At 35.2% G+C, this 16771-nt stretch overlaps 1 protein-coding gene across 1 annotated transcript in view; it reads left to right on the forward strand.

Annotated features, from left to right (window-relative positions):
* DHX36 (DEAH-box helicase 36) overlaps window positions 1-14146 on the forward strand; it is a 49616-nt gene extending 35470 nt beyond the window's left edge. The window contains exons 18-25 of the mRNA XM_045503204.1: window positions 2239-2412; window positions 2582-2668; window positions 3762-3845; window positions 6569-6668; window positions 6762-6852; window positions 11922-12042; window positions 12911-13063; window positions 13470-14146. Coding sequence (XP_045359160.1) covers window positions 2239-2412; window positions 2582-2668; window positions 3762-3845; window positions 6569-6668; window positions 6762-6852; window positions 11922-12042; window positions 12911-13063; window positions 13470-13655 — 996 coding nt within the window. The 3' untranslated portion in view covers window positions 13656-14146. The remainder of the gene's footprint in view (window positions 1-2238; window positions 2413-2581; window positions 2669-3761; window positions 3846-6568; window positions 6669-6761; window positions 6853-11921; window positions 12043-12910; window positions 13064-13469) is intronic.
* Window positions 14147-16771: the final 2625 nt, after the last annotated feature.

Below are 16771 nucleotides of genomic sequence, written 5' to 3' on the forward strand. Positions count from 1 at the left end.
AGCATGATACTCCGTCCACATTTTTGGAAATGTCAAGATTTCATTCTTTTTTATAGTTGAGTAATATTCCATTATATATGTGTGTGTGTGTGTGTGTATGCATGCCACATCATCTTTATCCATTCATCAGTTGGTGGACACTTGGGCTGCTTTTATAGTTTAACTATTGTAGACAGTGCTGCTGTAAACATTTGGGGTGCATGTATCCCTTTTAATTGGTATTTTTGTATTCCTGGAGCGAATACCTGGTAGTGCAGTTGCTGGATTGTAAGGTAATTCTATTTCTAACTTTTTGAAGAATGGCCATGCTGTTTTCCACAGTGGATACACCAGTTTGGGTCCCACCAACAGTGCATCATTAGAGTTCCCCTTTCTCCACATCGTCGCCAACACCTTTTGTTTCTTGTGTTGATTTTAGCCATTCTGATAGGCATGAGGTGATATCTCATTGTGGTTTCTATTTGTATTTCCCTAATGACAAGTGATGAGCATCTTTTCATGTGTCTGTTAGCCATCTATATTTTTTGGAAAAATGTCTGTTCATGTCTTCTGCCCATTTTTAATCAGATTATTCATTTTTAGGGTGTTGAGTTTTATAAGTTCTTTATATATTTTGAATACTAACCCTCTATTAGATATGTCATTTCCAGATATTTTCTCCCATTCTGTAGGTTGCTTTTTAGTTTTGTTGATGGTTGGTTGGGGAAGGGGCAGAGAATCCCAAGCAGACTCCTTGCTGTCAGTGCGGACCCAAGCACAGGGCTCCCATTTTGCAAACCGAAATCATGAGATCATGACTTGAATTGAAATCAGGAGTCAGACACTTAACCCATTAAGCCACCTAGGGGCCCTATAAATAGTTCTGTTTATCCCTTTCCAATCATCTAGGACCCATAGTACAATCTTGAGCAGAAGTGTTATGATAGTGTACATTCTTGTGTTCTTTTTCTCAGAGGGAAAGCTGTCAACAATTTATTGAGTGTATTTGTTGAAGATTTTTTTCATGGAAACTGTCAAATTAAGGAAGTTTCTGATTTACTAAAAGATTTTTATTGTGCATGGATAATTGATTTTGTCAAATCCCTTTTCTGCCTCTCATGAGATTATGATGTGGGTTTTTTCTTGTTTAATTTGCTGTGTATTGGATTACATTGATTTTTTTTTCAAATGTTAAACCAACTTTCATTCCTGAAACAAATCTAACTTGCTGGGATTCAATTTGCCTTTTTTTTTTTTTTTTTTTTTTTCCCTCCCTGTGGTTTCTCATGCATAAGTTTATTTAGTAGTTTTCCTTTCTCCAAATGTCCCTGTCCAGTTTGTTACCAAGATTATGCCAGGTACAAAAAAACAAGTAGGGAGCATTATATATTTTTTTTGTTTTTCTGTTCTCTGAAAGAATTTTTTGTAAGATTAAGGTTATTTCCACCATAAATGTTTAGTAGAAGTCTTTTCTGATGGGATACATACGGGTTATGGTTTTTATTTTTTGTTGATATCTTTTTGTGTATCTAGTTATTTTAATTGTGTACTGGACATTGCATTTATAGTGCTCTTTGTAGATAAAAATTTGAAACCTAAGATGATGATAACTTTCTCCAGCGAAGATTTATGTTGCTTCTGCCAGGAAAAGAAGCACCAGTTCTGGGCTCACCTCCCTGAACTTCTGTTATTCTCTAAATTCTATACTTAATATTTTTATACTTCTTTTTTAACTCCTCAGTGTCTTCAAGCAGCTTTCCTAACTATATTCAGTGGGACAATTGGACCAAATTACCTAGGTAATCAGAGCAGTAGCCCACCCCCAGTTTTCAGTGTTCTGGATATGCCCATTATTTCTTGCCTTCCTGTCTGATGTCTCTTAAACTACCAGAATCAAAGCTTTGCATTATATATTTCGAATATATAATAGTTTCTTTCTTTGTTTTGTTTTGTCCCACAACACCAGGGGGTGATTTTATTTGATTGAAAGTTTGCTAATGTGGTATTTCTCTTATTTCTCTCCTAACATTTAGAGTAGGGCCAGGTTGTGGATATTTTATTTGTCTATTTTAATGTAAGTTTCTAACCTTTGCTGACTTCAGAAATTCTGTTTTGGTGAAGAAAATAGCATCGAACAATATTAAAGCATTTGGGTCTAAGAGTGAGAACTCTCCTGTTGTTTATTTTAAAGCAAACTAAAATAGCTTTGAATAGGATGCTTTACAGTGTTGATTTTAAACATAAATCCGTGCTTTACAGAATGCTTTGGATAAACAAGAAGAATTGACACCCCTTGGAGTCCACTTAGCACGATTACCAGTTGAGCCACACATTGGAAAAATGATTCTTTTTGGAGCTCTTTTCTGTTGTTTAGACCCAGTACTCACCATTGCTGCTAGTCTCAGCTTCAAAGATCCCTTTGTCATTCCGTTGGTAAGAAAGATACAGATAAAAGGCTAAGCGTTTTTATATTCACAGAATAGTTTTTGTTGAGATCCATTTTTCAGCATTTTATTTGAATGCCTTTCTCACTTGACCATCAGGGCAATTTAAGTGGCCTTCATCTATTTTTTCTTTTTTTTTTTTTTTCTTCTTTCTTAAGGGCAAAGAAAAGATTGCAGATGCAAGAAGAAAAGAATTGGCAAAAGATACCAAAAGTGACCATCTGACAGTTGTGAATGCATTTGAGGTAAAAAATGACTTGTTCTGGATTGTGACAGTTCATTCAAGTGAAAAGCTGATAATAGACGTACTCACTTTTTAAAATGTGTATATTTAATAGGTATCAGGAATAAATTGCTGAGTGTCTAAAATTAGGTGAACATTTAAAAAACATTGCTGATGATATATTTTTTGATAGTTCATTACATTTACCCTTTTGGGAAAAAAAATCTGTATTTGTGTTTTGATAACAGTAGAACAAATTAACAGTTTATCTTAAAAATCTATTTTATATTCATTTATATCTTTGTGTTGACATTCGTAAAAGATGGTCTTAGTCTGTTTATTAATAAACTATAACTTATTCAGATTTAACATTTTGATGAGTATGCTAATCATGCACATTATTTAGAGAGACCGTTTCTCCTCCCAAAAGTCAAGCTTATGTGAGGAATACATTTATCACCCATATTTGCAAAATTTAAATGTAATTAGGTTTTTAAAGATAGTATCTTTTTACTGTAGCTCTAGATTCATTTTTATACCACATATTATGGGAAAGTTTATGTATTTTTTTCTTTGAGCTCATCCAGTATTAACTTTTCTTTTTCCCCATCTTTCCTTGTCTGTGTATATAACTTTATATATATATATATATATATATATATATATATATATATATATATATATATATATATACACACACACACACATATATATGTATGCATATATATATATGTATATATATATATATATATATATGTTTGTGTATATTCCAATACAGTAGCATTAGAATTTGTTCAGCAGAGTGTTCTTTTTTATTAATACCTAATATATATGATGGCATTTTGTATAAAATACACAGTATATTGTTATATAACTTGTACTTGTTTGTATGAAGAAAGGTCTGGAAATTCATTAGTGGATATATCTTAACAACTAGAATCATGGGGAGTGCTTTTTTTTAATAGTATGTGAATTTCAAAATTCTTTGAGTAGTTTATAAAGAAGATGAAGTATTGGTAGAAGAGTAAGTTATTACCAAAATAAAGATAAACTAGTAAGAATCTTTGCTTTGATGAACAATATTAATAGTTTTCTTTAATTTCTTTGCCCCATAGGGCTGGGAAGATGCTAGACGACGTGGTTTCAGATATGAAAAAGACTATTGCTGGGAATATTTTTTGTCTTCAAACACATTGCAGGTAATGGTGAATGTTTTGAAATGATGCCCAAATAGGTTTATATGTATCCATTTTGTATAGTTAGATCTTCAGCAAAAAAGTTAATGGTGTGAGTTTGTTATATGAAGTTAAATGATTATACAAAATAATAGAAGGAATCTTTATTAAATAAATCAACTGCACCAAAACCAAGGTATATAATATAATAAACATAAAGGTGGCTAATGGCTAAGAAAAGAAACAAGATTCCAGAGTACAGCAGGAAAATGTAAAGCTTGGGTACTCTTTGCCCCCACCTTCTAGTTGCTGTTTTGATGATTCAGCCTGAAAATGCTCGCTGATACTCCTAAAATCTATTTTAAAATAATAAACAGTATCTTTACCTTAACTTTTGGGTAGGTTATCTTTAATAAGAAAACACTGGAAAGGAGGCCTTTGTGAACCAGAGATCGTAAATAAACAGGACAGATAGACATCAGACATAACGACTCTACACTGAATTGGAGAAGTGTAAGATTAGGAATTCCTCACGTTCCCCTGTTACATGTACATTCCAGTGATATGGCAGGAATCTTGGTACTGGACATTTAACAAATGGTACAAGGGGGTAAAAGAATCAAGAATCTAGCATGTCTAGCAAATCTAATAAAAGCTGTGCAAACATTAACAAAATGAAATATGACAGTTCTCAGAGTTACAACAATCAATGTCAAAAAAGAATAGATTACAACAGAAAATACTGTACAACTGCTTCATAGTAAATAACAGTTTAGGAAGAATATGAATTCAATAAAACAAAGATAAGAAAATAAACCAATAATAGAGTGGATGAAAAGACTGCTGACCTAAGAAGACCCATTGATGACCAAAAGAATTACAGGGAACAAAATGGATATCCCTGTAAAGGATTGATATAGAAGAAAGAGTCTAGGTAATCACAATTTGTAGATGCAGCCACAAAAGAAAAAATTGAAAACAATAAGTAAAAAGCTTCTAGACAGGAAGATAGGACTGATCCATCATAAAGATAATAGGTGTCTCTCCATAGAAAATTCAGGTGTAATTATGACTATGTATTCAGAGATATGTGCAAGAACATTTCCTTCAATAGAGAAAACAAAATGAACTACATGTATGAAAAGATGACTGAATCCAAGGGTTGAGAATATTCTATCCAGTCAAGATATTAATTCACCTATAAAGACAGAGGACAGGCATTCAAGAATGCATTTGAAATACTACACCCATGAGCTGTTCTTGAAAAAGAGACATTGAATTGCTGTCTACTAAGAGATAAAAAGAATTTCAGAAATGGAGAGTACCTATTCAATCAATGAGTGTTGTGTGTGGATATTATTTAAATATAGAACAAATACAAAACAGTATTGGGAATTAAAGATACAGAATAGAATAGAGTAGAATAGTTATTATTCTGAACAGTATAAAATAATGGTAATAAAAAAACCAGGACATGGTCTAGAGTGTCAGAGTCACGTAGTTCACAAAAGGGATATAGACTTAAGACCAACTTTACGTTTCATAATCTCTTATTTTAAGCTTAAAGGATCCTTTATTATCTTTTGTGATTGTGAAAATTTAAGATTCATCAGTTTAATTTTTATTTCTATTTAACTTTTTAAAATTGAACTCAAATTATCCAGCACCCCCAAAAAATTGAACTCAAATTAATTTTAATACTCGTATTAAAATAGCTTTTATACATTATCCCATTGTTAGGATAGCATTTCTATCTAACTCTTCTGTCAGTATATATGTGTAAATGTCTGCAGTATTATTTAGTTAGTTAATGGTTACTTCTGACTAAACTGAGTTAGGGAAATTTCATTTGTACTTCCTGTATTACTTGTGTGCTTTATAATGAGCCATGCATCATTTTTATTCAAATTAGGATTCTTCTTCAAAACAAAAAAACAGACATTAAGCCTTTGTGCCAGTATGTAACAGCAGTTAATTCTCAGTAGTAGAACTATGGATGTAGTAGAAATATATGGATGTTGATTATTTTATTTATGCTTTTCTGTTTTTTGGGGGTTTTGTTTGTTTTCAAAATATGGGGTGGAGAACCATTTTTTAAATTATGTTAATGAATCTTCTGCAGAATGGAGCAATACTTAAAACATCAGTGGTTATTCCTTAATAGCAGGCAAAACTTTTCTTTTAAAAAATCAGATGATTGGGGCGCCTGGGTGGCGCAGTCGGTTAAGCGTCCGACTTCAGCCAGGTCACGATCTCACAGTCCGTGAGTTCGAGCCCCGCGTCAGGCTCTGGGCTGATGGCTCAGAGCCTGGAGCCTGTTTCCGATTCTGTGTCTCCCTCTCTCTCTCTGCCCCTCCCCTGTTCATGCTCTGTCTCTCTCTGTCCCAAAAATAAACGTTGAAAAAAAAAATTAAAAAAAAAAAAATTTAAAAAAAATCAGATGATATTTTAGGCTTATAGGCCATATGGTCTCTGTTAGAGCCACTCACTTCTGTTATTATAGTGTAAAAGTAACCATAAATAATAGCTGCGCGAGTGTGACTTTGTTTCAGTAAAACTTTACTGACAAAAACAGGTGTTTGTAAATTTTGTAGTTTGCCAGCCTCTGCTCTAAAACATCACATTTTTGCAAGTGTCTTATAAAGCAAGGAAAACTTACAGCTATTTATATGAGTTTACGTTGTATGGCCCCTATAAAAATCTGTATGAAAGGTATTCTAGTTCTGTTTGTTACCATTGCTCCCTAGATGCTGCATAACATGAAAGGACAGTTTGCTGAGCATCTTCTTGGAGCTGGATTTGTAAGCAGTAGAAATCCTAAAGATCCAAAGTCTAATATAAATTCAGGTAAAGAAGAAAATGCAGTGTAAATAGCTTGCTTTTTGCATTGTTTGTTGTATCTGTATTTTAATTTTTTTCCCCTCTACCTACTCCCAATAGATAATGAGAAGATAATTAAAGCTGTCATCTGTGCTGGTTTATATCCTAAAGTTGCTAAAATCCGACTAAATTTGGGTAAAAAAAGAAAAATGTAAGCATTGAAGATTATTATGAATTATTTCTAATTGTCTCCTTCAGCTTTTGAAATCCTCTTTATGGCAGCAGAGCTTATATTTTAAACTTGTTCTTTATATTTGGGCCATGTTCTTGTTCTTTACTTTTGATCTAAGTTGAAGAGAATGCAGGGGCACCTGGGTGGCTCAGTTAGTTAAGCATCTGACTTTGGCTCAGGTCATTATCTCACAGTTTGTCAGTTCAAGCCCCATGTCGGGCTCTGTGCTGACAGCTCAGAGGCTGGAGCCTGCTTGGGATTCTGTGTCTCCCTCTCTCTGTTCCTACCCTGCTTGCACTCTCTCTCTCTCTCTCAAAAATAAAAAATAAAGGGGCGCCTGGGTGGCGCAGTCGGTTAAGCGTCCGACTTCAGCCAGGTCACGATCTCGTGGTCCGTGAGTTCGAGCCCCGCGTCAGGCTCTGGGCTGATGGCTCAGAGCCTGGAGCCTGTTTCCGATTCTGTGTCTCCCTCTCTCTCTGCCCCTCCCCCGTTCATGCTCTGTCTCTCTCTGTCCCAAAAATAAAATAAACGTTGAAAAAGAAAAATTTAAAATAAATAAATAAATAAAAAATAAAGATTAAAAAAAATAATAAATTTAAGAGAATGCAAACTATTTAACACAGGCATCACTTTCCCTCATAGCACTTACCTGGAGTCAGCTCTCCCATCACCCATTATTCACAAAGAACGTTAATGAAATATAATACGAAATATTAGGAAAGTAAGCCAGCTATTAAAAAAAAAAGTAAAAAAAGTCAGTGCAGAGGCATCTGGGTGGCTCAGTCGGCTAAGTGTCCAACTTCTGCTCAGGTCATGATGTCATAGTTGGTGAGTTCAAACCCCACGTCAGGTTCTCTGCTGACAGCCCAGAGCCTGGAGCCTGCTTTGGATTCTGTGTCTCCCTCTCTCTACCCCTCCCCTGATTGTGTTCTCTCTCTCTCTCTGTTTCTCTCAAAAATAAACATTTAAAAACAGTGCATGGATGGATATTACCTAGAGAAGACTTTTTTAGGATTTCTTCTCTTCTAAGACACATAATTTTCTAATTTACCTCTTTGATGAAAATTGTGGTGATTTCACTGTTTTAGGTAATAAGGTATAACTTTTAAATATATGTACAAATAATTAGCTTCAGGAATAATTGGAGACTGCAAGGCATATTTTTTGCCTAGCAAATAAGTTCATTCTAGTGAGGAAACAGCAACTCTAAGTCACAGATGTGTAGTAGTGTGTGAATGAAGACACATTAGACTCTTGTGTCATGTCATTAAAATAGTACCTAGCCAGTGGATTCTTAAGTGAATATGTTAATTTGAGCATTGTGTCCTAAGGAAGTAATTCCAAATGTTTTTTAAAAAGGTATATTGTAAAGAACATAGGTGTCCAAAAAAAAAGTGGGGAAATTAATTGATATTATCATATTATAATGGCATTTAAGCTCATATAAATAAGGCATATAAAACAGCTACTGTACAATAACAAAATAAACTGACATTAAATGAAAAAGTTTGAATATCCTATGATGATAAACATGAAAAAATACAAGATCTCAAAGACAGATTAAAGTGCAGACATTGTTTTAGGGCAGTGCTTCTCAACTGGGGGACTTTACCTGCCAAGGGACATTTTATTTGTGACATTTGAGGTAGTTCCAGCTGGGGCAGTACTACTAGCATCTAGTAGATAGAGACCAGAGATGCTATTAAACCTTTAATATCCAGGACAGCCTCCACGACAAGGATTACTCCATTTAATATGTCAATTATGCAGTTTGAAAAACCTTATTGTCACATAGGAAGTTATGGATAACATGAATTTTAATCATTGTAACTGGATTATCTACACTTTAAGTGAACCAGGTACTTTTTTGATATCATTACTTTGTCAGTTTTTTAAAATATCCATTCTTGTCTTTACAGATAGCTTAACAGAGAGACTCTGAAATACATTTTATAAATTTCTCTGCCATCCTATGAAGGATTTACGGAAAAAAAATGTAGTTCTGTTTGTATCGGTGCTTTATTTTGGTCTAGACCAGGGATCAGCCAATTTTAGCATGCTTGGCCAAAATCTTGTTGGTATAAATTTTTATTGGAACAGCCACACCTCTTCGTTTACATGTTGTCTGTGTCTGCTTTCCTGCTTTGTCAGCAGACTTGAGTAGCTTTGATGGAGCTCATCTGGCTTACAAAGCCTAAAATATTTTCTGTGTGGTCCTGTACAGAAAAAGTTTGCCAACCCCTGCTGCTTTCATGATGTAGGGTTATAGGGTGGCATTGGTTAAATAGGCTGTGGTGAGGAAGAATAATTTCTGATTTTATTCTAAGGACTCATGACTGTGATTCATGAATTTGGTTAGAAGTATTATGAGTTCCTAGAACCATGGAAAGATACTCTTAAAAACAAATAGGAAGGATTAATGGATTAAGAGCTTTTATGTTGTCATTTAATACAGGCAATTACCATTGATTGTTTCAAAAGAAACTGTCAGACATCTCCATGTTGAATAATATTGATTAAAGACTCGTGTATTTTGAGGTAAAACTTTTATGACTATCAAAGAAAAGACCCTGGAAATTGAGAGACTGACTAGAGCTATGTCAGAATACCTTTATTCCTTTGCAGTGCAGAAGCATGAAGATAAAAAGCTTCTGCATTGCAAAGGAAACAATCAACAAAACTAAAAGGCAACCGACAGAATGGGAAAAGATACTTGCAAATGACATATCAGACAAAGGGCTAGTATCCAAAATCTATAAAGAACTTATCAAACTCCACACGCAAAAAACAATCCAGTGAAGAAATGGGCAGAAAACATGAATTAGACACGTCTCTAAAGAAGACATCCAGATGGCCAACAGGCACATGAAAAGATGGTCAACGTCCCTCCTCATCAGGGAAATCCAAATCAAAACCACACATGAGATACCACCTCAAGCCAGTCAGAGTGGCTAAAATGAACAAATCAGGAGACTATAGATGGCTGGAGAGGATGTGGAGAGATGAGAACCCTCTTGCGCTGTTGGTGGGAATGCAGAGTGGTGCAGCCACTCTGGAAAACAGTGTGGAGTTTCCTCAGAAAATTAAAAATAGATCTACCCTATGACCCAGCAATAGCACTGCTAAGAATTTACCCAAGGGATACAGGAGTGCTGATGCATAGGGGCACTTGTACCCCAATGTTTATAGCAGCACTTTAAACAATAGCCAAATTATGGAAAGAGCCTAAACGTCCATCAACTGATAAATGGATAAAGAAATTGTGGTTTATATACACAATGGAATACTGCTTGGCAATGAGAAAGAATGAAATATGGCCTTTTGTAGCAACGTGGATGGAATTGGAGAGTGTTATGCTAAGTGAAATAAGTCATACAGAGAAAGACAGATACCATATGTTTTCACTCTTATGTGGATCCTGAGAAACTTAACAGAAACCCATGGGGGAGGGGAAGGAAAAAAAAAAAAAGAGGTTAGAGTGGGAGAGAGCCAAAGCATAAGAGGCTCTTAAAAACTGAGAACAAGGGGCGCCTGGGTGGCGCAGTCGGTTAAGCGTCCGACTTCAGCCAGGTCACGATCTCGCGGTCCATGAGTTCGAGCCCCGCGTCGGGCTCTGGGCTGATGGCTCAGAGCCTGGAGCCTGTTTCCGATTCTGTGTCTCCCTCTCTCTCTGCCCCTCCCCCGTTCATGCTCTGTCTCTCTCTGTCCCAAAAATAAATAAACGTTGAAAAAAAATTAAAAAAAAAAAAAAAAAAACTGAGAACAAACTGAAGGTTGATGGGGGTGTGGGAGGGAGGGGAGGGTGGGTGATGGGTATTGAGAATGGCACCTTTTGGGATGAGCACTGGGTGTTGTATGGAAACCAATTTGACAATAAACTTCATATATTGAAAAAAAAAATGAGAATAAGGGGCGCCTGGGTGGCTCAGTTGGTTAAGCGTCTGACTTCGGCTCGGGTCATGATCTCACAGTCTGTGAGTTCGAGCCCCGTATCGGGCTCTGTGCTGACAGCTCAGAGGCTGGAGCCTGTTTCGGATTCTGTGTCTCCCTCTCTCTCTGCTTCTCCCCTGCTCATGCTCTGTCTCTGCCTCAAAAATAAATAAAAACATGAAAAAAAAATTTAAAAAACTGAGAATAAATGAGGGGTGATGGGGGTGGGGAGGGAGGGGAAAGTGGGTGATGGGCATTGAGGAGGGCACCTGTGGGATGAGCACTGAGTGTTGTATGGAAACCAATTTGACAATAAATTTCATATTTAAAAAAAATACATTTATTCCAAGTATTGGAATTGGGGGATTTGAATGAATAAGAAACCATTGATAACATTTTAGGATAGGTTTTTAAAAATAAGTTGTAGCTAAAATCCCTTTTAAAGAAAGTTCTTAATTTTATTTTATATTCGTCTGGGTGTGTAACCTATGAAATTTTTTATTTTTTAAAAATGTTTATTTTGAGAGAGAGAGAGAGGATGCACGCTCGCACACAAGTAGAGGGAAAGGTAAAGAGAGAATCCCACACAGGCTCCATAGTGTCAGCATAGAGCCCAACTCAGCACTCAATCCCATAAACATGAAGTCATGACCTGAGCTGAGATCCTTATTAAAAGTTAGATGCTTAACCGACTGAGCCACCCAGGGTCCCCATAATTGTTCATTTTACAAAATTATTTTGGAAATTAAGGGTATTGTCAGTACTGTGATTGATGGTAAAATGTATACACTATTCTCTTGGTCTGAATACCTTAGAATTATTTCAGATATTTATTTTATTGTTAGTTTTTTAGTAGTATAGTGTGAATAACAGAATTAAGGGATATTTCCTCACCTAAGATGTTCAGTAATTACACCTGCGAGAAAAGAGTTTGTCATGTGGTTATTCATATTTAACTGATATTTTTCCATGTTTGTTAAAATTCTGTTCACAAATACAAATTTGTAAAATTATATAACAAAAAGTTAACTCACCTGTGGAATTTTTTTTTAGATTCTGGGATTGGTTTGGATCTCCTAGAATTTGTCTAACAAATTGCATTTTAACTTTTTTTAAAGGGTCAAAGTTTACACAAAAACTGATGGACTAGTTGCTATTCATCCTAAATCTGTTAATGTGGAGCAAACAGAATTTCACTACAACTGGCTTATCTATCACCTGAAGATGAGAACAAGTAGTGTAAGTGAATATTTAACATAATCATGCACCTCGAACATCGATCTTTTTTACAGTTGCGTATTTCTCACAATTATGAACAAAATTTGTTCTTTTCTGAAAATTTTTCTTCTGACATGAATTAAGGCTTTTCCTTTTTAATATTTATTTATATATTTTGAGAGAGAGAAAATGCATGCATGGGGGAGGGGCAGAGAGAGAGAATCCCAAGTATGCTCAGCCCTGTCATTGTGAGCCTGTGGTGGCTGTGGGGTGTGGAAGGGCTCAATCCCATGAACTGTTGAGATCATGACCTGAGCTGGACATTTAAGTGACTGAGCCACCCAGGTGCCCCGAATTATAACTCTTTGAAGAAAATAATCTATATTTTTAATGTGCAGCATGTCTATCACGATGGATCTTTGTATTTTATTTCATTGGGACAGTTACTTGCTTTGCATAGTTTTCTTTCAGAGCCTGTTTTGAATAAATACTGGCATTCTCGGGTATAGGGGTTTACACCATACAAAGAATTTTGCTGATATTTCAATGTATCAAGTATTGGTCAAAACGTTGAGTGAGATTCTGTTTATATATAGATAAAAATAATTTCAGATACATTAGTGTTTTCATTGTGTCACTCAGGAAATATTTTTTTTAAAGAACAGTGCTATTTGAATTGAAACAAATATAAAACTGTTCTCTGGATTAATGAAGACTGGCTAGTTTAAAATGATACATTCTCAAAATTAGTTTCAGTAATCACACTAGCAGGATAACACCTGATTTAGAAGGAAAGCACTAATATCATTAGTACTGGTGGCAGTGAATTAATGTGGCAATAATCTTTCAGACTCCTGAGCATTTTAGTTTGCTTTAATTCTCATTACAGATATACTTGTATGACTGCACAGAGGTTTCCCCATACTGTCTCTTGTTCTTTGGAGGTGATATTTCCATCCAGAAGGATAATGATCAGGAAACTATTGCCGTAGATGAATGGATTGTCTTTCAGTCTCCAGCAAGAATTGCCCATCTTGTTAAGGTGACTGACTTTACATGATTGTCTTTGAATCTGCAGGCAAGTTAGCATGTGATCTTGAGGTTTTGTCCCAAGTGTTATATATGTTGCATTAAACATTTCTTGCTCTATTTGAACAGAGCAAATGGTGTTGAGAAATTGATGTGTAGTTTCTCAGAATTGTTTTTTGAGGTATTTATGGACCAGCCATTCTAAAAGGCTCGGTGTGATTGAAGTTTGAATTTTTTAACTGGAGTATACTTTAGTTGGCTACTCATAACCACACTTTAGTTAGTTGCTCACTAAATATTTCAGTATTATGTATAATAGCTTATGAAATTCCTTGTAACAGCTAAAGTCACTTTTATTTATTACTCTGCTTAATAGTGTATTTGCCATTGTTGAACATATGTGATTTTTCCAACCTTAGGAATTAAGAAAAGAACTAGATATCCTTCTGCAAGAGAAGATCGAAAGTCCCCATCCGGTAGATTGGAAGGACACTAAATCCAGAGACTGTGCAGTACTGTCAGCTATTATAGACTTGATTAAAACACAGGAAAAAGCAAGTCCCAGGAACTTTCCACCACGATTCCAGGATGGATATTACAGCTGACAACTTTTCTGTGGTGGTCTGAAACTTTGACAGCCATTTTCCATCATAGTTTAATTTTTGGCTAGATGCCAAACCACGGGACATGAATAATTTCCATATGTAAGGTAGAAATCTTCAGTAGGTAGTAAAGATGTAATGTGCATGATTTAACAATGTTATCTGTAGCTATTATAAATATACCATAAAAAGCAATATGTTTTCTGATCATATATTCTGTTGTGGTCATGTCCACACTTTGGGAGGACTGCTCTTATATATATTGAGTGTTGTACCACTTGAAAAATGCCTTTGTTCTTTTAAGAAAAGTTAATCTTTCTGCCCATAGTGACTGAATACAGAAACCGGTAAAAAACAGAATGGTTAGCCAAAAAGCAGTATCAAGTTAAAAATCTGAACACAACCACATTTTTAAGTAAAACTTCTATTAGAGGTAAATTAATCTGTTGTTATAAAGCCCAGTATTTAATAAAATGTACAGTGTATAAATCTCATCTAGCTTTTTGGCTTGGTTTCTACATCCATCTATCCTTTGGCTTATTTGATTTTTTTTTTTTTTTTAATCTTTTTAGAATATATTTGTACCCCTTTTACTTTACCCGGTGCAGCATAATGTAGCAATTGAGAACATGAGTCTAGACTTGACTACCTAAGTTCAAATTTCAGCTGTGACTTACCAGCTCCCTTGGGCAAGTTACTTGGCTTTTCTCTTTTCTTTATCTGTAAAATAAAGGTAACAATTGTTGAGGATCAAATATGTTAATGTAAAGTGCCTAGACTAGTGTCTGGCACATAGAATGTATTCACTAAATCTTAGTTATTATTTGTCCCTGGATTTTATTTTTTTATAGCAATCCATTTTACATTCATTTTTGTGTTCTGAGTTCTGCTTTACCCTCTTAACCAATGGAAGCTAGCGTGACAGGGCTAGTGATAGGCTAATATTTTCAGCCTTATCAGACTGTGATAGATACTGTTGGTTGCTATCCAACAGCCATTTTTTCCTCCCCATTCGCTTGACTGTTCAAGTGTTCTTCCTCTACATAGCCTTGTGCCCAGGTGTATTAGACTCTCTTCCTCAAGGGTAACTCGGACTGTTAAGCCAGTTCTGCATGGTCTTATTCTCCTTAGAAGTAACTGATGAGGCATGAGTATGTGAACCTGTGTTGTCAATAGCAACTGACGAGTGATCTGCGAGAGGGCATCTGAGAAAGATTTTCCTCACTAGTAAATTTAGAGTAGGAAATTTTCTCCTGTGGACATTGTCTTATCTGAATCTGGCACTGCTGTAGCCATTTTAGGATTCCAGGGGATAATGATGTTGGCTCAGTGGAAAGATATAAATCACTACAGTCCTTGATAATGCTAGTGAGCTGCTGAATTATCCAGTTCTAGATTTGCCTTGCACGTGGACTTATTTTAATATCATAAACCCTTCTTCATTGAGTTAAGCCACTTTTAGGTAGTATGTTGTGTATAACTTGGCAGAAAGCATATTAACTGAAACACATGGTCTCCATCATTGAGTGTTTGCTGAGTCCTCTGTTTCTACCATTTCTTTTGTGATCTAACAGTTTGAACCACATGTCTGACAAAAGGTGTAAAAGTAGTGAACCTGAACATACCGCAAAAAGAAATAAAAGAACATCCTGCTGCACTCTAAAAAATTCAAATTTTACTGTGCCTTCCAATAAATGTAAGGAAACCAAAGGAAGAGTATCGAATAATAACTGGGATTTATTCATAATGCTATGGTGATCTGAGTAACAGCACTGGTTCAGGTACTGCTCTCATTTCTGGGAATGTGTGTCAACCTATCCTTATTATCTAAAGGTTTTGAATGTACTGTGTCCTAAGTCCATTCTCTTGGCTAGTCTCCCAAAAGTGATCTTTTACTGAATTCTTGCATTGAGTCCTATGACAATATTGTGGTTTTGTCCCTAAACTCAAGGTGACCTGACCATTGGGTCCCATTTGCTCTATGAGTGTTTTTATGTCTGCGTATGTGTGTTTTTTCTTGCTTTTACTCTACAGTTTAAATTCACAGTAGGCCAAAATGGTCTTGGAAGAAAGCATTTAAAGAATCTCTTTAAAAAAAAGGGATTATTACTTAATTGGTTCCATGTTCCCAAACCAATATTTAATCTCCATATGAATGAGGAAAATGTTCCTAAAGAATTGTTTAAATCAGCTATTGAGAGAGATTAAAGCGGTTACTATCACTCTCAATTTATGTCTTCTGTACAGCTGATCAGGATGGAAATCTTGATTGAAGGTGCTATTTGTGTTGTTTCTTTTTTTTACAAAATAGTATATTACTGAGTGGAAAATTTGTTCCAGATCTAAGTGCTATTTGTTATTTAGTAGTTTTAAAGAATCAAGACATTTAAAAGAAAAATCTATTTGCCTCACCATTCTTAGCAATACCTAGAACTCTTGAACTCTTGAACTCTGTCTAGAATAACTAAGACAGAAACTTGGGTGGGTGGGGGGGGGGGGACAGAGAAACCCCTGAGTAATCTTTAAAATGTGTCTTTGAAAAGTGAATGCATGTAATGCTTCCTAATTCATTAACTTGGGCAAAAGCTCCAGATACATTTATACCTGTTACAGGTGATTTTCTGTTCTTCCTATATTTTTAAAACAAAGTCCACCCTAAAAGCTAGAAATTATTGAAAAGCTTTAGAATGAATTTATTTTAGTACCCCTTCACCCAAAGTAAATCATAAATTTTCTTCCACTCTTTTAGCTCTGTGTTTGTGTATATTTATTTTTAAGTAATTGTGATCATGTGGTATAATATGCTAATTGTTTTTAAACATTTTCATTCTGATTTTAAGACAGTAAACCCTTATTTGTAGAATATTTGGGAATTGAATATATGAAGAAAAGCATGTTACCACTGTTACCTTTTCATGTATTTCCATGCTTTTTTTTTTAGCTTTAAGGAATTATTTTATATATAATAAAATTTGCCAATTCAAGTGTATAATCCCATGAATATTGTCAACGTATAAAGTCATGTAATGCCTGCCACCATAATCCTGATATAGAACATTCCCATCACCTAAGTTTTCCTTTTCCCCTTTGCAGTCAGTCCCCTGCCTCTATTCCTACCC

Source organism: Leopardus geoffroyi, chromosome C2 (genome assembly GCF_018350155.1).
Source record: "Leopardus geoffroyi isolate Oge1 chromosome C2, O.geoffroyi_Oge1_pat1.0, whole genome shotgun sequence".
Lineage (NCBI taxonomy): Eukaryota > Metazoa > Chordata > Mammalia > Carnivora > Felidae > Leopardus > Leopardus geoffroyi.